The sequence below is a fragment of the Astyanax mexicanus genome, chromosome 5, assembly GCF_023375975.1.
Source record: "Astyanax mexicanus isolate ESR-SI-001 chromosome 5, AstMex3_surface, whole genome shotgun sequence".
In the NCBI taxonomy this organism is placed as follows: domain Eukaryota; kingdom Metazoa; phylum Chordata; class Actinopteri; order Characiformes; family Acestrorhamphidae; genus Astyanax; species Astyanax mexicanus.
Genome location: NC_064412.1, coordinates 56,336,227 through 56,360,654, shown reverse-complemented (window position 1 = coordinate 56,360,654; position 24,428 = coordinate 56,336,227). Strand labels below are relative to the sequence as shown.

The following is a 24,428-nucleotide window of genomic DNA, read 5'->3' as shown; positions in this document are numbered from 1 at the left end:
GTTTTCCCAAATTGAAAACCTCTGGAATATAATCAAGAGGAAGATGGATGATCACAAACCATCAAACCACCAAACTGAACTGCTTGAATTTTTGTTCACTCCAGGAGTAAAGCAGCATAAAGTTATCTAAAAGCAGTGTGTAAGACTAGTGGAGGAGAACATGATGCCAAGATTCATGAAAACTGTGATTAAAAAACAGGGTTGCAGTATGAGGTCCCTCTGTGACATAACGCTCGCTCAAGGCTTGCTCACGATTGCAGAAGCTCATTACAATCAGTGTCTAGTGTTTTAAATATTTGTAGAATATGTAAAACTAACGTGTTTTGTGGAGGGAACAGATTAAAGACTTTCAACACCACTAACCAGATTTTTGAGAGTAACCGCTAACCCCTTTTGAGAGTACTTAGCCCAGTACACAGCAGAGCTAACAAACACCACTAACCACATAAAACAGTTAACAGTGCAAACCACATTTAACCATTTGCAGTAGAGCAGAGAGGGTTTAAAACTAAAGGAATTGCTAGTATGTGTCCTCATGCCATTTTTCCCCACTACATCCTACTCAGTTTTAGTGAAGAGAGCTAATCCAGGCTTGCAGTGCATGATAGGTTGTATTCTATGGAGAGCAGTATTGCAGCTCTGCAAAAAAGTTAAGCTGAATTTCAACTTCATCATACGAGTGTCACACTCTGAACAAATGTCTTACAAACACAGAGCAGAGCTGGATAAGGCAGTATCCAGAATTAGATTAAAATATAAAATATGATTCATCAGCATTTGCAAATCTTAAAAATGAAGACTTCATTTGCATAAAAAAAATTACAGACACGCCTACACCTGACAAAATTAGACATTTTGTCCACTTGAACCACAAAAAAGCTTCATTTTAGTTTCAGCAATTTTAGCAGAACTCAAATTCATGCAAATGTACATTAGAAAAGAGTTGGCTAGTGTGTCATCCCTGCTAAAAAATCCATCTAAAAAAACAGCTGGTCATCCAGAAAAAAAAATCATATTTTCATTACCTAGCTCTTGATTAGCATATGGTATTATTTGTCTGGATGACTAGATTAGAATACCATTGATGACCATTGAAAAGTGACCAGTCATTAGCTGAGACAAATGCATGCACAACAAAATGCATGAAAAAAACAAGTGCAAATAGACATGCATAACAACATTTTAACAGTAGCAAGCAGCCCTTCTTAGTTTTCTGCTCCACAGCGCATTTCTGCATGGAAATTTAACGCCCTTTGCAACTGGTGGTCAGAGTTCCACAGTCTTTTAAATGTGGTTGATTGCAAAAAGTACATCTCAACTTGAGAGACAATAAACAGAGCATTGCAGAAGCCCTGCACAATGATTCATTACCACTGTTATAATGGATCAGTAAATGTTCATTAAAAAGAACATCATGCCAACTGTGAAGCATGGCGTGGATCCAGCATGAATTGTGGTTGTGTTCTGTTGTGTTTTCTGTGAAAAAGCTGAAGTTGAAATAAGAATAGCTTATTTCACAGCAGAATAATGATCTAAAACCAATCTGAAAAAACTGCAAAGGGGAGTGGGGAAAGTGTAGATATCTCCATTCTCTGTAGGTAGAAAAGAGTATAGATACTAGTGTTTAATAAAATACTTCCGTAGAAGTTGTAGAAGTATCAACTCAAGCTTTTTACTCTTTAAGTAAAAGTGTAAAAGTACTGGTTTCAAAACTACTTAAAGTATAAAAGTAAAAGTAATGTAAGGGAAAAAAATTAAACCATTAGGAACAAAAGCATAAGCCCCCCTCCCCAAAACACATTTTTCTAAAAGCTACAATGATTATAATGTTAAAATATTAAAATGATAATGTTGATAATATAATTTGGGATGCTCTAGGCTCCTCCCTAGTGTTTCAGCTGCATATATGCCCATTGAAAATGAATGTATTTTAGTAGAATGTAATACATGTGCAGGTGTGATGATCACAGGATAAACCAATAGAGAGTCGGAATGGTATATGTTTATACTTCTCATCCAATCACAATTAGGCTATTTTTAAAATGTAAGGAGTAGAAAGTTCCGATAATTGCGTGGAAATGTAAAATAATTACTTCAGTAAAGTGTAGATTACCAGCTTTCCATCTTAAGTAAGGAAATTAAGTATTTGTGAACCTCAGAAAAACCCGAGAGCTGAAACACTCATACCAGCATCACACACACAACCACAACACCACTGAGTCACAAGCACGTTTCTAATAAAGTGGCCAGTGACTCGACGTGTAAATTAGGTGTTTGTTATAAAGCAGCCTGCGAACAAAGAACAAAGGAGATGTTAACAACAGAGTTAGTGGAAAAAGAAAGGTTTCTAATAAAGTGGCCAGAGAGTGAAGGAAAAGAAAGTAGGTGTTTCTGATAAATAGCCAGTGAGTGAAAGTCCAAAAAGTAGGTGTTTCTGATAAAGTGGGCAGTAAATAAGTAGTTAGCTGTTTCTAATAAAGTGGCCAGAAAATGTTAGTTTAAAATAGATGTTTCTGATAAAGTGGCCAGTTAGTGTTCATCTAAAGTAGGTGTTTCTAATAAAGTGCCCAGAGAGAGGAAGTACAAAAAGCAGTTAGGTGTTTTTAATAAAGTGGCCAGTGAAAAAAAAGTAAGTGTTTATGATAAAGTGACCACCCTTATTTCCAAAAAGTAGGTGTTTCTGATAAAGTGGCCACTAATTTTAGTCTAAAAAGTAGGTGTTTCTAATAATTTGACCACGGTGAGTGGAAGCACAAAAAGTAGTTAGGTGTTTCTGATAAAGTGGCCACAGAGAGTGCAGTGCAGACTGCATGCCACATGCATCGCTTTTGAAAAGCTCTCGCGCCCCCGTGATGTCAGCGCATCCCGGGCTCTGATAGGACCAGCGGCATCGCCCCCCCTCTCCCTCCAACCTCCACCCCATCCCACCCCCGTCACCCCCACTTCACTCTCCCTGCACGCGCTCCCCCCGCGCACTTCCCCCGCGTTCACCTGTTCCGCGTGCTCGCTCGTACCTGTGAGGATCTCCTGTCTGTCTCGCGCTCTCTCTCTCGAGGATGATCCCGCGCGCGAGCTGCTGCTGCTGCGCCCTGCTGCCGTTAGTGCTGCTGCTGCTGCCGCTGCTCGCGCCGGCCGCTCGCGCCGAGCCGGCGTTCCGCTGCCCGAGCTGCAGCGCTGAGCGCCAGGCGGCGTGTCCCGCGCTCGCGGAGCCCTGCGCCGAGATGGTGCGCGAGCCGGGCTGCGGCTGCTGCCCCGTGTGCGCGCGGCAGCAGGGCGAGCCGTGCGGGGTGTACACGCCGCGCTGCTCCAGCGGACTGCGCTGCTACCCGCGGCCCGACTCGGAGCTGCCGCTCGAGCAGCTCGTGCAGGGACGCGGACGGTGCGCGCGCAAGGTGGACGCAGAGCCCGCGGGGAGCGCCGAGCTGAGCGGTAAGCACGAGGGATGTGAGGGGCTGGGGTGGGGACTGAGGGGCTGCAACTAATGATTTCTCTGCATTGGGGTAGTCGATTAATCTGTCGATTTTGGTTCGATTGGTCGATTAGTGGACGATGATTTGTGCCATGTGTTTTATCTCTGCTTTATGTGAGCACAGCTCCTGCTCTTGTGCATGTTTTACCCAGCTCCTGCAGTGTCAACTCCGAATATTTTATAATCGACGTTGTCGATTATACTGTATAATCGACTAATTGTCGCAGCCCTAATGGTAATGTAGCTAACAGGCTCTATGCAACACACTGTCCCGTAGGTCCATTGGCTCTCTCTCGGTGGGATACACTTAAGGACAGTGTATTATCTCGTATGCATGTGTGTGATGAGTTATAATACCACATGAAGAGGGTATAACATACTATACTTATATATGTCATTGATGTCTAGAGAAATTTGCTGACAAGTCAATATCACAATACATATTGTGCAGAACAACAGAATACAGCAATGACAATGAGTTATAATATTAGCTCATTATAGTAGTAAAATATAGCTCATGCTAAAACTCTATAATAAACTCTATAATATAACAGCACACTAATATGGCCTATATGATACCTCCAAAAAGACTTAATGCACAGTGTGGTAGTGGTAAAGGGACAGGAGTTCTACCATAAGTGTTCATTTATAATGTAATAATAATAGTGTGTTATGATAATTGCTGAGATATTTTAAGTCATATTGTGCTGCATTGTTGGTGTGTCTGCTGGGGTGTTACAAAAAATACATTAAATTCAGTTATTAATGACAATTTCGTTGAAAAGCAAAATAAAAATATGTCTGTTTAATTCATGCAGTAGGAAAAACGTATATCCCTGATGTAGCAGTATTATGCATTGTAAGACCATATAACACACTTTATATTGATCCATGGTATTACATACATTATACATCAGTGTAATAAGTTTGATACAATAAGTGACAATAAGTTTGATACTGTTTCTTACATGGTAATAAGCAGTGTTAACGTATATGCTAACATGATACATTGTTTCCTTTAGCATCCCACTTAAAAAAAGCTGTAATGTGAAATATATTACAGCATTCATATAGAATTTACTTTTAAAAACACTAGTATGCATTAACGTAAACTACAACAAACACAGATTTATCAATTCAGATCTACTCTGCTCAGGCTCATACTTGGCTTGGTGTTGATAGTAGTATTGTGGCCTGTAATGATGACTGTTTTTTATATTGGATGATATATTGTCCCAGAAATTATTTCAATAAATTGTAATATTATCATTTTAAGACATTTGTAAATAAAGAATGACACAGAAACTGTAATAACAACCCAACTTAACTATAAAAAAACATAATATACCCAACCTACAGTCCTCCCATTAATACTGCTTATAAGAGGTGAATGTACAGAGTACCGGTAGATCTATATGCTACTGTTTTATTAATAATGTATTACCATAACAATAAGATGATTACACCCTTTTAAAGAGCAGTGAACTTTTACTTAATAAAAGGGATGCACTGAATAGCCAGCAAACAAAATTATTTAATTATTTGGCTGGAATTAGCAAAAATAGTGTTTTAATTATGTGGATAATTTAGCAAAATAAGCAAAATATTAATACTCAACAATTATTTATTTGCTTATTATTAGTCATAATATGATTTGATTTGTATTAATGCTGGGATGTTAATTGTTTGCATTTAGTGTTCAATAAAAATAGTAATTTATTAGCTAGAAATGAAGTATCATATTTGCTTTCAAACATATATTTAATTTGTGCAGTGGTGACGAAGATGCACACTTATTAAAAAGCAGTTTTTATAAGTACCGTGTTTGATATTTGGTTTTCAGCTAAATGTTAAATTAAGTCTGGTTTAAGTTTCAGACATGTTTTTATTTCAGTGCATCCCTAATTAGTGTTATGTGTTGTCAGTATTCTGGTGATCATCTCTAAAGTGAAAAGGCTGTAAATTGGGACGAGGCCTAAAAGCAGACTGTCGCAGATCAGACTGGATTGCTCATTAAAGTGATGAGTTCTGATCACGAGCAGGTTTATTTGCTGACAGTCTGTCAGTATTGAGTGTTTGATAGCAGCGTTTGTTAAAGGCTTCAGTTCAGGAGCCGCTGATAAGCAGAGCATTGATTTGACCTACATGCTCCCGGCCGTTTTCATGCGAGTCACGTTCAGCAGCTTCCACACCTAAAAGACAGCGTCTGTGTTTGTAGCTTTGCCAGAGATGTAGCTCCTCGTCCGTGGAGCTCTCTGTGATCTGTCTGTAACACTCTATGGCATGATGTAGCCCTTAGGCAACAAATCGCCTTTTGGTTATTACACCATTTAATACTATACTATTATAGATGCACAATGATATCAGAATTATATCAGTATCAGCTAATAATTGCTTTTTATTTTAGAATCATGGGCATTAATTATTGTATTCCGGAAAAGGACAAAACAATGCTGATTGCATTACTTTAAAATGTGTTTATTTAAGCCAATTTTTAGGTAATTTTGAGTTACTTTTTTAGTTTTGAAGTTATAAAGTTATACCCGGATGTTTAGTCTCTCTGTTAAGTTATAAATGTACTCATCAGCATCAACCTTGGCAACGACAGATATACATATATCAGAAACCAACATCCACCCAGATTGCCCATGTCTATATATGTATAGCACTTACAAATGATGAGTTTCTTTGATTTTACCAAATTAAAAGCTTCTGGAATATAATCAAGAGGAAGATGGATGATCACAAACCATCAAACCACCAAACTGAACTGCTTGAATTTTTGCACCAGGAGTAAAGCAGCATAAAGTTATCCAAAAGCAGTGTGTAAGACTGGTGGAGGAGAACATGATGACAAGATGCATGAAAAAAAATGTGATTAAAAACCAACCAGGGTTATTCCACCAAATATTGATTATTTCTGAACTCTTAAAACTTTATGAATATGAACTTGTTTTCTTTGCATTATTTGAGGTCTGAAAGCTCTGCATCTTTCAGCCATTTCTCATTTTCTGTAAATAAATGCTCTAAATTACTTTATATATTTTTATTTGGAATTCAGGAGAAATGTTGTCTGTAGTTTATAGAATAAAACAACAATGTTCAATTTACTTAAACATGAAGTGCTCTCTTCATTTTTTCCAGAGCTGTATATGTATAAATAAAACATGGCATATCTACAGCCAATATAATTAGGCATTCAAGTGGGTCATAAATAAAAGTATGCATATGTATAAGAAAATGTAAAAGAGTATAAGATGCTGTTTATATCCTTACTATATTCTTACTTTGTATTATTGTTGTAAACTTATTAAAACAATGTTTTTTTTTTTTTTCGTTTATTGTTCATTTGGGCAACATTATCTAGATCATTTTAATTAGGGCCATCTTAGTAAAGCGATAAGTGGTAATGCAAATTATTAGCTTTTTACAAAAACAAAATAAAGTTTCGCTAAGAAAAAACAATCTCCCAAAAAGTGTTGTGGTGTTCTTTTTCTGGGCAGTGCTGGGCTCGTGCATTTCTAAAGGAAAACAGGGAGGATTATTGGAATGCGCCCATGATTAGCAAAATGGACTGTGCACTCTGACCTCGTCTCGCTGTAAATTTTTCACAGCATGTGTTTAAGGATAGGCCTGAGCTCATCTGGGGAGGAATCCCAGCGAACGGCTCTTCAGCTCCTGTTGAGAGGAGGGCAGGAAAATACACACTTCCCCTGAGTGACAGACCGGACAGGCCTAGAGCCGCTGAAGCTGATTGGCTGCAGAGGTGTCGAATAACTAAGTACTACATTAACTTATTTAAGTAGAAATTTAGGTTATCTCTACTTTACTGGAGTAATTATTTTACCTTTTTTACACAATTACCTGAACTTTCTACTCTTTACATTTTAATAAAAACAGCCTCCTTATTCCTATTTCATTTCAGCTGGTTTTTATTCCGGCTTCTCATCATTCAATAAAACCCCTATCCAGATAAATCTCTCCATCCAGATAGAGTGAATCTGATTGTGATTGGATGTAGAGAAGTATAAACATATACCATTCCGACTCCCTATTGGTTTATATTGTGATCCATCACACCTGCACACATCATATATTTACATTGTTCTGTATTTAAAATACATTCATTTTTATTAAAAGCATATCTGCAGCTGAAACACTAGGGAACAGCCTAGTGCATCCCAAACTATATTATTAACATTCACATTTTAATATTTTAACATTATTGTCGTTATTACTACTTTTAGAAAAAATGTGTTTTGGGGGGTTAGTGTACTATAGGACTCTGTGGGCGTGGCCTAAGCTTTTGTTCTTAATGGTTTAATTTTTTCCACTTACATTACTTTTACTTTTATACTTTAATTAGTTTGGAAACCAGCACTTTGTGTCTAGGAAGGAGTCATAGGGCTTTTCTAAAAACTCTATTCAGTGTTTAGAAATTAAGCTGTTATAACCATTTCACTCACGCTCGTGCACATTTATTACTGACTAGGGCTGCACGATATTTGAAATATCTGCACAAAACTGTGCTGGACTGAGGTGCACAGCTTTTGACAAGTGCTCACATTTACAAGCACGTGCCCAACCATGTGGATGGAGGCCATGCCGTTACTTCGTATTTACTCCTGCCCATGTGACTATTGCGCATGTGCACATTGCGATGACGATGCTTAAACGATATATTGTGCAGCCCTAATACAGACTGTTCCTTTAATGCACAGTTGTGTTAGGTTGTTTGTAAATGGATCCAATGTCTGATTTAGTAAAGCTACTGTATCCTGCATTGTTTTAGGCATCCTGGACTCAGAGCAGGAAGTTGAAACAGAACTGTTTCAGAGTGATGCAGGTTCTTATAAAAATGGGTCTCAACTGGTGGTGATTCCTCCCTCTTTTGCTCTGGATCCCCCCCCCCCCAAAAAAAACTCTTCACTAAAAAAGCTCTTAGGCCTCGCGGATCCCTGCGCCACCTGGCAGAGCAGCTCGAAAATAAACGGGCCGCTTATGAGCTGTACGTACAGGGCTGAAGGGAAACGGTGCCCGCCGGACCGAAATAGACCAAAATAATCCCCTCGCTTTCTGCAAGAGCGGGTACGGCTGCCATCCCCCCCGGGGCGGCTCGGCAACTCGGATGCCAAGAATCTTACCGTGTCGGGCTCCAGAATAAACTCTAGAGCTCCCTGCAGCAACTTGGAGATAGCACAAACAATGTCAGAAATGTTATTGAGCTGAGTGGGGCTGGAGGGTGGGGGGTGTGGGGGGGTGAGGAGGAGATGGGGGGGGGGGGGTGTGGTGGATCATCAGGGGGTTGGGTGGGTTAGTGATGGGCGATGGTCTCAGCAGCTCAGTGGAATTTGCGGAGGTGGTCTTTTTTCCCTGTATGATCCTCTCAGGGATTTATACGGCCATCAGGCTGGAGACGGGAGGATGAGCGTGGTGTTCAGTGGGGCAGTTTGGTGGTACTTTATTTAGTGTTCATTTCAGGTAATCATGTTGACGTATGAGGGCATCCTCTCATGCTAAAGTTGTGTGATGTCACTGTTGGAGCTTGAACTTCTTTCTGGGTCAAAAATAGCATATTTTTCTGATATTACATCAGTGCCAAGCTGAATGTATGTCCATTGATGAGGCACGGCTCTTTGACTTTTGTAATAGCCAATTAAGCACCTTCTGCAAGCCGAAGAGTGGTTAATTATTTTGACACCAAGGCCCAATCTCATTTTTCTTTGCGCCCCTACCCAAACTCATCCCCAACTCTACAGCTCATCCCCAACTCCCCAACTTATCCAAAACTCTCAAACTCATTCCTAACTCTCCATCTCATTCCTAACTCTCCCCAACTCTCAAACTCATCCCCAACTCTCAAACTCATCCCAAACTCTCAAACTCATTCCTAACTCTCCATCTCATTCCCAACTCTTCCCATCTCTCCATCTCATCCGCAACTCCCCAGTTCATCGCCAACTCTCCATCTCATTCCCACTTAATCCCCAACTCTCAAACTCATCCCCAACTCATCCCCAACTCTCAAACTCATCCCCAACTCATCCTCAACTCTCTAATTCATCCCTAACTTTTCCCTGACTGTCCAACTCCCAACCAATTCCCAACTCCTCCATAACTCATCCCCAACTCTCTAACTCATCCCCATCTCATTCCTAACTCTCCCCAACTCTCAAACTCATCCCCAACTCTCAAACTCATCCCAAACTCTCAAACTCATTCCTAACTCTCCATCTCATTCCCAACTCTTCCCATCTCTCCATCTCATCCGCAACTCCCCAGTTCATCGCCAACTCTCCATCTTATTCCCAACTATCCCCAACTCTCCGTCTCAGTCCCAACTCCCCTCAACTCTCAAACTCATCCCCAACTCATCCTCAACTCTCTAATTCATCCCTAACTTTTCCCTGACTGTCCAACTCCCAACCAATTCCCAACTCCTCCATAACTCATCCCCAACTCTCTAACTCATCCCCAGCTCATTCCCAACTTATCCCCAACTCTCAATCTCGTCCACAACTGCCCAATTCATCCCCAACTCTCCAAATCATCCCCAACTCATCCCAAACTCATCCCCACTCCCCAGCTCATTAATATAGCTCTGGTAAGTATTAAAAGACCACTTTAGTTTTTGAATCAGTTTTTCTGATTTTGCTATTTATAGGTTTATATTTGAGTAAAATGAACATTGTTGTTTTATTCTATAAACTACAGACAACATTTCTCCCAAATTACAAATAAAAATATTGTAATTTAGAGCATTTATTTGCAGAAAATGAGAAATGGCTGAAATAACAAAAATAAAAGATGCAGAGCTTTCAGACCTCAAATAATGCAAAGAAAACAAGTTCATATTCATAAAGTTTTAAGAGTTCAGAAATCAATATTTGGTGGAATAACTTTAATGATAATACGTTTTTTAATCACAGTTTTCATGCATCTTGGCATCATGTTCTCTTCTTGAAACTCTCTGTTTTCCTGGGAGTCTACTGGTGTGATGTAGACTCCATTCTGTGACACAGAGTTCCTGCAGTCTTTGTTTAAGTTTTCTCTCAAGCCCTTAATTCCTGTAAAAAGGTTTTTTTGGACGGTGGTGTCACAACCTTCATGTACGAACAAGCCCAGAAGGCCAATTCTCTGCAGTACGTTCTCTCCTGCCAAACACAATATTTCCAGCCTTCTCTTCTCCTGAATGAAGCACAGGCATCATTCCTGCCTGAATACTCAATCAGCGCTGAGTGAACAGAGCAGATCTCGAGCTGGACTCTGCCGCCTGGCTGCTCGTGGCCAGAGGGACGGGGATTAGATCTTTGATTTGAGACAGAGAGAAGGAGGAAAGAGAGAGGAAACTTTTGTTCACTGCGTCCTCTATTAAGCTATTGTCGGTTATGCCAGGGTTCCAGTGAGGAGGTTCACAGAATGGCGCCAGATAAGCTGGTTGTGATTAAGGTTGTGGGCATGGCCCCATGTTGGAGCCCATGACTCGAGCTTTTCAGTGCGGAGTGTGAATCTACAGGCTGTTTGTGGTGCTGTTTCTGCTTGGTGGATGCAGGGTAATGGAAAAACCCATGCAGTGAATAAAAAGATGGACCACCTGTGGTTCCTGAGATTCTCAAACAGGTATCCATTATTTACTGTTTCCAGGCCTCTGGTAGCAGCATTGGACAGAATTCATTTCCTACATTGTAAAATCTAATTAGTTAACCTTACCTCAACCTCAAAGGAACTGAGTGTTACTTACTTAATGATAATTTTAAGGGTGTCCTTCCGCTAAAATCCACTTCTTCTTGTTCTCTAAAAAAATACAAAGTTTTGTCATATAGCCAAGAGTATCGTTATTGCGAAAAAAAAAAGATTAAATATTGTGATTATATTATGGCATTTTATGGCCACAATATTGCCCACCCCTACTAGAAACAATACACTTGTTAAATATACCTTAGTATAACACAAATGAACATACTCAATGTATTGTTGATTCTGTACAAGTAGTTGCATTTACTTTACAAACAAGTGCACTAATGTGTCCACTGTAGGCTTTAGTCTAGTGAACATTCCAGGGAAACGACCACAAACTGATGGTGGGCGAGGGGGTAGAGAGTGCTGCGTGCAAACTGTTAGTGCCAGAGACCAATAGGATAGGTATTTAGGTTTATTTTACTCATCAAAATTAGTTTGTCATACAAGACTTTATTAAAATTACTAAAATTGTGGCCGGGTTTTAAGATTTTTGACTGAAATTTAACTAAATGCAAAGTTTGGCCAAAGATTGAATGCTAAAAAAACTAAACTAAATATAGTTTTTTTTTTTTTTTTGCAGACTTTAATACACACTTTTCCACTTTTTTGGAATGAATAATAATAGAAAATAGAAATTTAAGTATTTGTATTTCCCCTTCTTTTAACTGGAGCTTAAAAACAACTAAATAGAAGTGCATTTTGTTGTAACTTGTAAGTAAAGTTTACTCATTCAAGTCATTTAAGTCATTACTGCTATTAGATGTTGCAATGCACTTTACGGCATTGTAAATTTCAATAAAAATTGATATTCTGAAATGGAGAGTGGTTTAAAAACACATGCACACATCACATTAAAACAAAACTAAAACTACTCAGACTGATTTTCTCATTTTTCACAGATTTACATGTTGATCTGTCATAAGCTGCTAATATCCTAAAGCTAACTGTAACTGACAGGAGACAGGAAGGACTCTGGCTGAATCAGTTAACAGCGAAACATCTGAATTCCAGTGTTTTCCGGGACCCGTTGTTATGCGTCTTAGCATCCCAGAGCGAGCGATGGCCTGGAGTTGCACTCCCCCTCATTCATTTGCAGAGGGAAAGCTGATCTAAGATCAGAACCTTGCTGTAAGAAGCTGGAATACACACGCGGTAATTAGAACAATATGATGTGGTTTCTGTGTACAACGCCGAGCCTTGGTTAAAAGCCTCGACGCGGTTAAAAGGTAAGCGTGTTGGGGGAGGGGGGGCTGCGTGGGGGGACAGGGGGTGAGAGGGGGTACAACAATAGCAGATTACACAACCAGTGCAGAAGGGCAAAAAAAAAAAGCTAATAACATTTCATGTTAAAAACGAACGGTATGTTAAGTATCCAGATACTGCAAAGTCAACCAGACACAAAGGCGTTCAGCAGTGCTTGAATGGGCCGGGACATGGTGTGCAGACCTGGTGCCCTGTTGCCCCCTTCGCTGGACTCCCTCTTTTGTGCAGAGACACCCTCCTTCTCAGGTTTCTCCCTGGGGAGGCAGGAATGCGTCACCCCTGGAGTGGAAGAGAGATTATGTAATAGAGGCAAAACACAAAGCTCCGCGGCCTGTCTCTCGCGCACACCTGATTTCATTTGACTTCTGTAGGACCTGCTGGGGTGCTGGCTTCAAAGAGAACACCCCACCCTGATTCCTCTCTCTCTCTCTCTTTCTCTCTCTCTCTCTCTCTCTCTCTCTCTTTCTCTCTCTCTTTCTCTCTCTCTCTCTCTCTCTCTCTCTCTCTTCTCTCTCTGTTTCTCTCTCTCTCTCTGTCTCTCTCTCTCTCTCTGTTTCTCTCTCTCTCTCTCTCTCTCTCTCTCTCTCTCTCTCTCTCTGTCTCTCTCTCTCTCTCCCTCTCTCTCTCTCTCAGGAGGTTCGACCAAAGCAGCGCAAGAGCTGAGCTATTTGGAAATGCTTAATAAAACGAGGAGCAGCTTTTTCGCAGCACAGGGCTGAACTTCAGATCAAGTGAAGTCTTTAGGTTAAGGCTTTATTGTCATTACATCTGAGTACAGGTACACAGTGGAACGAAACTACCTTAATCTGGAACCATGGTGCAACATGGAACAATAATACAATAGACAAACATAAAGTGCAAAATTTTAACAAAAGTGTAACAATCAGCTCTGGAAAAAATGAAGAGACTCACATTTTTCATTCATGCATCTTGGCATCATGTTCTCCTCCACCGGTCTTACACACTGCTTTTGGAAAACTTTATGCTGCTTTACTCCTGGTGTAAAAATTCAAGCAGTTCAGTTTGGTGGTTTGATGGCTTGTGATCATCCATCTTCCTCTTGATTATATTCCAGAGGATTTCAATTTGGTAAAATGAAAGAAACTCATCATTTTTAGGTGCTCTCTTATTTTTTTCCAGAGCTGTAGACCTATAACACTGCAGTTAATATAATAAATACATAAGACAAGAGACAAAATAACAGGCAGGTCAGTGCAGTATTGATACAGTACAATTAAATGGACAAGGTGAAGATAAGGTGCAGAGATGTGTAACATACTGTAAGATATAGAACATACATATAGTTTATAGTTTTTATGGAAAGAAGTGAAGCAGGAAATATTGCTGATAGGGATAGAGACATTTCAGTTTGGTGGGTAGAGTGATGGGGCTTTCAGCTCTGTCTCTGTGTGTTGAGGAGTCTGACTGCCTGGTGGAAGAAGCTGTTGCAGAGTCTGGTAGTGCAGTTTCTGTGTGTTGAGGAGTCTGACTGCCTGGTGGAAGAAGCTGTTGCAGAGTCTGGTAGTGCAGTTTCTGTGTGTTGAGGAGTCTGACTGCCTGGTGGAAGAAGCTGTTGCAGAGTCTGGTAGTGCAGTTTCTGTGTGTTGAGGAGTCTTACTGCCTGTTGGATGAAGCTGTTACAGAGTCTGGTGGTGGAGGCTCTGTGTGTGGGAAAAATGTAAAAGCATTACGTGGATTGTTTAGGGTTTTATTTCGTTCATATTCAAAACAAGACAACCGAGTGTAAGCTAGTCTAGACGGGGAAACAGTAGTTAAAGGATTAGTCATTTTCCTGTGTTAAAACAAGCAGTCATTATTGAAGGCCCATCATTATTTCTGATACATCCAATAAGAACATCGTTCCAGGATTGTGGGAACATGAACAGGCGCTCTGCTTCCTGTACTAACACTGGAGTTCGTGTCTTGTTTGAACAGAGCATGATTTGATTTGGCCCAAAAAACAAATTTCCCCTCTTCCTCCAACTGCTATGAAGTCCGAGACATTTGGAAGATGTCAGACATTCTATTCTACGCTCTATAAATCTAGCATACTTTGAGTTTAGCACAGAGTGCTGTTGCGTGTCAGCCCATAGTGATACAGCAAAACATTAAACAAATGCACCTGGGAGCTTTCATTCTTTCCTTTGACTGTGCTAAGCTAATACCAAAAAGAGCGAAAGAGCTATCGACCATGTCAGTCATTTTTATGCGCTGCGTGGGCCCACATCCGTAAAGTTTATAGCAGGCTTTTACCTGCTGTAAAACAAGGCGTAGTAGTAATAACCTCAGGTTATATTAATCCTGTGTGAATTGGCAATGTCAGTACATATTCCGTCACATCCTGTGAAAATATGAAGGCACTTAAAGAAGCAGTTACTCGTAGCCTTGCCTTGTATAAAACGTTCCATGTCCTGAAAGAACGTCATATATGTATATATTTATATATATATATATATATATATATATATATATATATATTAATTACTGTTGGACAAAAAAAAAATGTCTTTAAAAATATACTTTAAGAAAGGAATGAAAGGAATGAAACAGTACATTTTAATTACTCTCACATAAAGAGATCTCACAGCTTTATTCTTACCAGTTTTAGTCCCTTTCACAATGAGCCGTTTAAGGGCTTTGTCACTTTTATGCAAATAAGCTGTAGCTGGACATGCCCCATGTTTACTCTGACCGCTTACCGCATGTTAGTGTTAGCTCGCGCTAAATGGCAAAAGCCATGAAAGCTAACAATTCATGCTTTACGGAGATAGAAGGTACAGATCCCTCTCTCAGAAGAAGTCTGCTGGCCTCAACTACTACTACTCATCTACTGGGTGGGGCTCTGGTGGGGGTTGACTGTGATGGGTGGTTTCAGGGTTGTTCTATACAGGTTTCTTTACTGTGACATCACAATAAGGGAAGAGCATCCAAACGGCTCATAGAAGCACAGATTCACAGAAAACGAATGGATGGATTATTTAGGTGATTGGAGTGTTAATAGGGGGAGTCGAGACACAATAAGAATACAGAATCACACAAAAATTTGAGTTTTGCTTAATATGTGTTCTCTAAGTTGTTGATGAAAATGCAATTGCAATGTAATTCTAAAAGTATGATAAGCTAAGCTAATGCTAATGCCGTTATTGTATTGATTAGAGTTGGCCATAGCTAGGAGGGCTGTGTATTGAGATGTCAGAAACCTGATGATTGTTTTAATCAAGTTTTAGGAAAATGTGAGAAAAAAGGTGGTAGTGGTTGGGGTTTAGTCAGAGCTTTTTCTACTGCATCTGTTTGGACATTACAGGAGTAAAAATTCAAGATGTTCAGGATTCAAGACACTTTTCCTCTGGACATTTTAGTATGTCGACTTTTTGCTTTCGTTTCCAACCTTCTCAACAGTGAATGAGCGCATTACAATACCCGCAAAGTTTAAAAACAACATGCATCATGATTCTGGCGAATAAAATCTAAAAACATATTTCGTAATTCTCTCAGAACAAGTGGGATTTGGATCGCACTGCCTTCCTCTCGGTTCTCAGCTTGCCAGATGATTGACGTGCATGTTTTAGATCTTTATAATGGTAATTAATGCGGTGATTGCAACTAAAAAGGCTTTTTTTTCTAAGGTTGATTAATCACTGAATGATACTTGATACTGATTAAAACAAAAAAGGAAATGATTTGTAACAAAAACAATGCAGCTCTTAAGCAGCGGATGAGAAGAAAAGGCAGCCAGAAGGACAGAGATATTCTACTGGGAGAGATAGTCTCAAATCCCATCTATGAGCAGCCGCAGATTCATAAATGATTAAAGGCCACATCCTCTCTCTGTGTAATGCAGGCCAAAAAATGGATGCAGAAGACGCCAACTTCCACAGTGTGAATAAATCAGAGCGCTCTCACGTTTCATAGGAGAAACGCTGCGTTCTCCAAACCCTCCTCTGAGCTCCTGCCGCAGAGTGTTTAGGTGGCGGCGCTGTGCTAATGAAGGTGAACGGGCGCTAAACGCTCTCGCTAATGCTCTCTTTAGCCTCCTCGCCATGATTGCTCTTTCCCCCTCTTACCTGCTTCCCTTTAAAACAAAGCCCCCGAGCCCCTATCTGACCCCGGCATCCTTCCCCTGCCTGTTTTCACTGCCGGTAAATCTCTCAGCGCGCGGCTGGCTCTGCGTCTCGCAGGAGAATGGGAGGAAAGCGTCAGAGCTGCAGTGGTATGCAGCGTGTTAGATCACTGTTTCTCTCTCCGGGTCCACAGAACCAACTTTCACCCCTTGCCCCCGTTTTTCTCCCCTTTATTCCCCCTCCCTCGTCCTCTCTTTGCTCTTGTATAACGCTTGAAATAACCTCGTGCCCGCCAGCTCTGTTCCTGCTGGGGTCCGGTCCTGTTTTTCACTCCGTGATGTGACGTGACGTGTACTGTATGTTCAGGATGGGTTAAGAGTTGGTTTGCATGGTCCAGCCAGACTAGCGCTGCACGAAATTGGAAAAAAAATGACAGTTTACATTGCAAAATATTCTTTTTTCAACGATATATAAATATATATATATATATATATATAGCGATATTAATACAATGCAGGGCCCATGACGTCTCTAGCACTGCCCACACCTGAGCGCTGTCTCGCATTCGGATTTAGCTGTAACTGGAAATATCTGCACTGCAAAACTGTGCTAAACTGAGGTGCACAGCTTTCGACACGTGCTCACGTTTACGAGCACGTGCCCAACCATGTGGATGATGTGGAAGGAGGAGGCCATGCCGTTAATGGACAGATTATATCTGTCCAGTATCATTCATTTTACCTTAATCCTGGATATATGGAGATATATGGAGAAGTGCATTATTATTAGTATCAAGAAATCTTTTTTCTATTTAGTGTTTTGTCAATAGGGGTGGGTGATATGGCCTGAAAATAATATCACAATATTTCATGGTATTTTTACGCGATAACGATACTTTTGGCGATATGACAAAACACTGAACAATAAAAAAAAAATCTCAAGAATACACTACTGCTAGAAAATTTAAATTACATTTTATTATTGCATATAATATTAATATATATATATATATATATATATATATATATATATATATATATATATATATATATATATATATAATATATTTGTAATAGAAGTAAATGATCCAGAATGTCATAATAATAATGATACTAATAATGCACTCCAAATATCTCCATATATCTAGGAGTAAAGTAAAATAAATGATATAATGTTATATAAATGATATAATCTGTCTTTAGTAGACATATAATGGGAAATAAAAAAACAGTGTGAGTTTTTTGTTTGCTAAAAACAGTAAAAAAGTAATTGGTGGGTGATATGGCACGATATTTGAAGGTCTGATATTGTTCACGATATTCAAAAATGTTGGCGATATTATTGCGTACTATACGATATGGCACACCCCTATTTGTCATATCGCCAAGAGTTTTGTTATGGTGAAAATACCATAAAATATTGTGATATTAGTTTAGGGCCATATCGCCGACACCTTAGCTTCAACCCTGGTGAGCCCAGCTGTTAGCATCGTAGCTCTCCAGCATGTGAGCATCAGACCAGGCCAAGATCTGACAAGGTCTTAATGGATATGATACACAGTGAGATTAAATGAGTATGTATGTACTCTATGATGAAACCTGTCATCTCTTTAGTCACTTCCTGGATCCTAAAGTTTGTTTCTTTGTTCTTTGTTCACCTCCAAGCAGGTGAGGTGCAGGAGCCGCAGGAAGCAGGCCAGACCGAGGTGCCTCCGATAAGGAAGCCCACGAAGGACCAGTGGATGGGGCCTAAAGAGAGCGCCGTCATTCATCACCGCCAGCAGCAGAAAACCAAAATGAAGTATAAAGGGGACGAGTCCAAAGTGCCGCGTGCCAAACCGGTAAGTAAATTATTATGAGCACAGTGGGTAGTCAGAGTCAATACCAGTATACAGCAGCAATGCAGAGTAAACATACTAGGGCTGCAACTAATTGATTATTTTGGTAGTCGACTAATCTGCTGATTATTTTTCCTGATGTGTCACATAATTGTGTGAGGGTGTGTGGTGCATTCTGGGTATCGTAGTCCAGAGAATGGAGATCTTAGGCTCAGCTGAGTGTATTAAGTATTCAAATTGTCTTGTTATATAAACTCTACACTAATAATGATTTTATTAATGTTTTTATCTGTAATTATATTAAAACAATGCAATTATGGCTCATTATAATAATATACAGGGTTTACTATGCTGTCATTCAAGCTGTGTGGTTGAATAATATTTTATTTATTGATTATTTTTATGATCCCGCAGACTAATCTTTTGTATGGTAATTTAGATCCTATACAACACTGACCTCTAGTGGCTAGATGTGCACATCGCAACAGAGGCACTAGTGAAATGATTTAGTGTATGGTGTATATGGTGATATGGTGTAACTGTGATATAGTGTATGATATGTTTACATAGTGTGTAAAGAGATATATTGTGTAATGTGATATAAATAAAATAAAAAATGAGCAGAAAACTTGTATATAAATGATAATCCACCCACTGTATAAAATAATGAGTTTGTTTTTTGTGTGTGTTTTTAGAGTCAGTGTCAGCAGGAGTTAGACCAGGTGCTGGAGAGGATCGCCAAAATGCCTTTCAGAGACAACCGGGGTCCTCTAGAGGACCTGTACTCTCTTAACATCCCCAACTGTGACAAGAAGGGGCAGTACAACCCCAAACAGGTACTTTTACTTCATACCTGCTTCTCTTGGCCTGGCCTTCCTGTTCATCTTTCTAATAGAGTTTTTTATCTTCTGGTAAAGCCTCTGTACTTCGCTTCTACCCTCTGGAGATTGTTTCTGATGTTTTTGTTACTGTTACTTAGTACACCAGTGACGACTTTCTTCTTCTGTATCTTGGGTTCCTGTTTTTTTTTTAAATGAAAAAATAGTTACAAACAACTACATCCAGTCAAGAATATTTAATTATATAAACTCTACACTAATAATGATTTTATTAATGTTTTTTTTCTGTAATTGTATTAAAACAATGGATGGCTCTTTATAATATACAGAGTTTACTATGCTGTCATTCAAGCTGTGTGGTTGAATAATATTTTATTTATTGATTATTTTTATGATCCCGCACACTAATCTTTTGTATTGTAATTTAGATCCTTTACAACACTGACCTCTAGTGGTTACATGAGATTGCTTCTGATGTTTTTGTTACTGTTACTTAGTACACCAGTGACGACTTTCTTCTTCTGTATCTTGGGATCATACAAACTTCACATTTATACATGAGAAAACATTCAAAAATTATACATTATCTGGAAAAAAAACTTTATAACTTTATGCTGCTTTACTCCTGGTGCAACAATTCAAGCAGTTCAGTTTGTTGGTTTGATGGTTTGTGATCATCCATCTTCCTCTTGATTATATTCCAGAGGTTTTCAATTTGGTAAAATCAAAGAAACTCATCATTTTTAAGTGCTCTCTTATTTTTTTGATTGATATTTTTGTTCTCTTCACTGCAGCCTTAGATCACTAATGTTGTTTGAACGCTGTTGTGTTTCAGTGTAAAATGTCGGTGAACGGACACCGGGGTGAGTGCTGGTGTGTGAACCCTCACACTGGACGACCCGTCCCCACCTCCCCACTGGTGAGAGGAGACCCCAACTGCAACCAGTACACTGATACCCAGGAGGTGGGGCTCCAGCCGGGACCCCAAAACTAAACCAGCCATGAATCTGAACAGCTAGAGCAGGACCCTGAGGAGTCAGTGTTTTAACCCCTTAAACAAGCTACCAGTATACTTTGTGTGTCTGTGTGTGTGTGTGTGGTTGCGTGTGTGTGTGTGTATGTGTGTTTGTTTGTGTGTGTGTGTTCTTGTTTTTATTTTTTGTAGATTTTGACGTAGTGTGCAGCGTAACTCGAAGCAGCATCAGTGTTGTTGAGGCTGGAGATGTTTAGATTGATTTAACACAACAGATCCCTGCTTAAATAACAGGTTTCTCTGGGTGAAAATGCAGAAAATGTGATAGAAACATGCATGGATGTGCTGTTTTTCCATTTTTCCATGTTTTCCATGTTTTAAACGCTGGTTTATGAGACTGTAATCTCACAGTTAGCTCTCTTTTACATCCTTTGTATGTACTGTGTGCAAAAGTGATGTGTTAGAATGTATAGTTCTCTCTCTCTCTCTCTCTCTCTCTTTGGTGCTATTCCTCTTCTTCTTTATCATTTAATTTCATTTTAATGTTCACCTTTCATCACTCAAACTCTACTGAAACAGTGAAGATAAGGGGATTTACTGTAGGGCTGCACAGCATGGATATAAAACACTGCAGTTTAGTGTCTGGAAAAAATGAAGAGACCACTTCAGTTTCTGAATCAGTTTCTCTGATTTTGCTATTTATAGGTTTATGTTTGAGTAAAATGAACATTGTTGTTTTATTCTATAAATTACAGACAACATTTATCCTAAATTCCAAATAAAAATATAATTAATGCATTTAGAGCATTTATTTACAGAAAATGAGAAATGTCTGAAATAACAAAAAAAAAGATGCAGAGCTTTCAGACCTCAAATAATGCCAAGAAAACAAGTTCATATTCATAAAGTTTAGAGTAGAGTTCAGTAATCAACCTCCTCCACCAGTCTTACACACTGCTTTTGGATAACTTTATGCCTTTACTCCTGGTGCAAAAAAATAAATAAAGCAGTTCAGCTTGTTCCAGATGTTTTCTGGAATTTGGTAAGATCAAAGAAACTCATCATTTTTAAGTGGTCTCTTGTTTTTTTCCAGAGCTGTATATTTTAAGGTTTATTTAGGTAAATATATTGAGATTTGCCTAGGATTCTCACACACATTAACAGTATTATTATCAGTATTTTACCTTTTTCGTATTACCTATATATTAGTAGGGGTGGGCGATATGGCCCTAAAATAATATCACAATATTTCATAGTATTTTCGATAACGATAATGATAGTCTTGACAATATGACAAAACACTGAATTATAAAAAATATATATATGAAATATAGATATATATTTCAATAATACTGTAACAAAATGAAAACTACATTTTATTATTGCATACAATATGACATGATAAAGCACACCTCTAACTGAGATATTAAAAAATACAAGAATTAATTATCATATTTATAACAGATTTAAAGTCAATAATCCAGAATCTCCAAATATCTCCATATATCCAGGATTAAAGTAAAATAAATGGACAGATATAATATGTCTCTAGTAGATATATAATGAGGTAAAATGAGAACATTTCTTTTGCTAAAAACAGTAAAAAAAATAAAATAAAAAAGTACCCTGATGTGAAAATCGTTCACAATATAAAATAAAATTGGCGATATTATCAATTATACATATTGTGCAGCCCTACATAAAAGCTTTACACTGATTCACCTGATTCAGTGATCAGCATTAATGCAGATTTACACATTTTAAAAACCATAGAGATAACACACTGATTTAGTGCCTTATCGAATGATTTAGACGGTGCTCTCTGATTTGATAAATTAGTATCTTAATCCAACTCTGCTGCGTCAAATCTGAGAACTATATGACTTCAGAAAAGTGGATCTACGAGATACTGCACTCCAAATATTATAAAAACACATTTACAGCTACTTATAGGCCGCAGATGCAGCTCCAGTGAAGGATCTCCAGTGGAATGAAGATGCTCTCTGTAGAAAATAAAGCATAAATACCGTGTTCAACATCCTCCCGAGTTAAGGATGACCACAATCTCGTGCACGTGGCACCTAGTTGTCCAATCCCAGGAGAGAAAGCGTAATAGATATCATGTCTTAAATAAAAAGAAAGATTTTGTGAAGACTCCAGTGGTGTTTGGCTGAAATGCACAGCTAATGGAGAGAGCCAGGCCTGCTCACTAACTGTCGTAGCTCGAGCTTCGTGAAGTATAGATGCACTTTCATGCTCATCATTTCTTCCGCTTCTATTGTACCATTTTTCACAAGCTGTTACAAACCCTGTGTTTTTGAATGTACGAGTATACAAAATGAACAGTGTTCAATATTTCAAGAGCATGATATCATTTGCAGTATGACAATAAAAATATATATTAACCTTCCCGTTCTGGTTTAATTGCTTAATGTGTCTGATTTTTAAGTTTATTTAGGCAGCTCTTGGGTGGCACTACTGTCTAAGCGTTGACCTTAAGCGTTATCTTGAAATCAGTAGTTTGAGGCCTTGTCTGCACATATCTGAATAATCCATATTTTTTTTAAGTTGACTAAGTTTCTAAATTTTTAATGTTCATATTACAAGCCACATTGCACGACTCGTAGCTTTATAAAGGGAAATGGATGACTTAGCAGCTCATATGTGGAGCATCTTTTGCTGGAGTGGAGAGTGGAGCTTATCTGAAGTTCATACTCAGGAAGAGGAGGTGAAAAAAGGACAGGCGGTTTGCTTTTGCTGTTTTTTTTTAACTATAGCTGCACAGCTGCACCAGGAGATGTGTGGGTACGAGAGAGAAGCATGTAGCACTAATGCTAATGCTAAAACTAAAGCGTAAAAGCAAAAAGACGCATGAATTCAGGTTTGACCGTTCACATTCATGTCGCATGTCCATGTATCGGGTACGTATCCGATTTAGGACCACATATGAAAGTGACTCAAATCTGATACAAAAAAATTTCAAATCAGATTTGGCATGTTCACACAGCCATGAAAAAATCTACTTGAGTAAATCTTGAGTAAAAAATATGACTTTAGTAATATAAAAATATATAATACAGTAGGGTTTATACTAAATTACACACTACTCACACTACATGATGTGGTAGCTCGCTGGCTGTGGGTGTTGTTATCCACTGCACCACACCAACCACTAAACACCAATCTAAGATCTCTCTTCTTGCTGATTCCAGTCCTTTGTGTTGTGTTTCTTCTAAAAAAGGCTATGAAAAACTGATTTTATCACAGTTAAATTTTACCTAAAAAAGCTGACGCTGCTCCTCAATGTTTCCTCTGTTCTTGCTCGTACTGCCCTCTAGTGGGAGCTTTGGACAACAGCTGCAGTTCACCTGTTTCATTCTTTAAACCATTAAAGAAATAGCACCTGCAAAATCTTTACATTTTCCACAGTTGAATCTTCAATATCAGCATTTCCCAATAAAAGCTATATTTGTTTTTAGAATATGTCAAAAAAAATCACTTTCTGCAAGAAACAGCATCTGTCTTCCAACAGATGCCTCTGATTCCAGAGAAGTCCACCTATAGTAATGCAGACTGCACTACTGTATCAGTATTCTGACGGTTCTCTGCACCCTCGACTAGTTTTACTAGCAGAGATATAATCTTAGTTATTCCAGGACAGACAAACGCATGAATAGAAAAAGAGGTGTAGATATATGTTTAAAGGGTGGATGTAAGTACATGGTTTTCCAGCATGAGCCTATTGGGTCTTTGGTCTTCACAGAGGAACTTAAACACTTATTTGTAAAGTTTGCATGCATTTTGAATACTCTCCAAATGCAGTCAGACTGGATCTTAATCTGCTGAACACATGGGAAAGTTATTTACGGAAGCATCATAATGAGGGACATGCTGACTTGGCCAAAAACACACACACACACACACACACACACACAGGCACACTTTAGAGCATAAACCCGACTTTTAACTCAACAATAAAGAGTAAAGAATAAAATAACATTGCTGTTCCATTAAATGAGCTGCTGGTGTAGCTGCTGGGTCTCCGGACCATCCAGACTGTTATCAGCAACAAGTGAGATATTTGAGTAACATATCTTAAATCGTGTTTGCAGGACAGATGGGACAATAAAACACCTGAAACACTTCTACACTTAATATCCTCAGTACCAAAAGTGTTGAAATAACAACATTACAAAGTGATAAATGCTTTACTGTCTTTACTGTCCCAATTCCCAATTTTTTGGAA

The 24,428-nt window shown here is 38.9% G+C and overlaps 1 protein-coding gene across 2 annotated transcripts; it reads left to right on the top strand.

Annotated features, from left to right (window-relative positions):
- The first annotated feature begins 2,941 nt into the window (after nt 1–2,941).
- On the top strand, nt 2,942–22,592 carry igfbp2a (insulin-like growth factor binding protein 2a). Of its 2 annotated transcripts, none has more exons than XM_022675340.2 (4): nt 2,942–3,429; nt 18,201–18,373; nt 19,066–19,206; nt 20,045–22,592. In XM_022675340.2, the coding sequence occupies exons 1-4, from the start codon at nt 3,057–3,059 to the stop codon at nt 20,201–20,203; spliced, it is 846 nt and encodes a 281-aa protein (XP_022531061.1). In that variant the 5' UTR covers nt 2,942–3,056; the 3' UTR covers nt 20,204–22,592. The 2 variants fall into 2 exon arrangements, with proteins under 2 accessions (XP_022531061.1, XP_022531060.1); XM_022675339.2 differs by having other exon boundaries at nt 18,198–18,373.
- The last annotated feature ends 1,836 nt before the right edge of the window (nt 22,593–24,428 follow it).

Coding starts and splice junctions, on each gene's coding strand:
- igfbp2a (XM_022675339.2), top strand. CDS start 3,057: ATGATCCCGCGCGCGAGCTGCTGCTGCTGCGCCCTGCTGCCGTTAGTG. Junction 18,374..19,065: donor AAGTGCCGCGTGCCAAACCG/GTAAGTAAATTA, acceptor GTGTGTTTTTAG/AGTCAGTGTCAGCAGGAGTT. Junction 19,207..20,044: donor GGCAGTACAACCCCAAACAG/GTACTTTTACTT, acceptor GTTGTGTTTCAG/TGTAAAATGTCGGTGAACGG.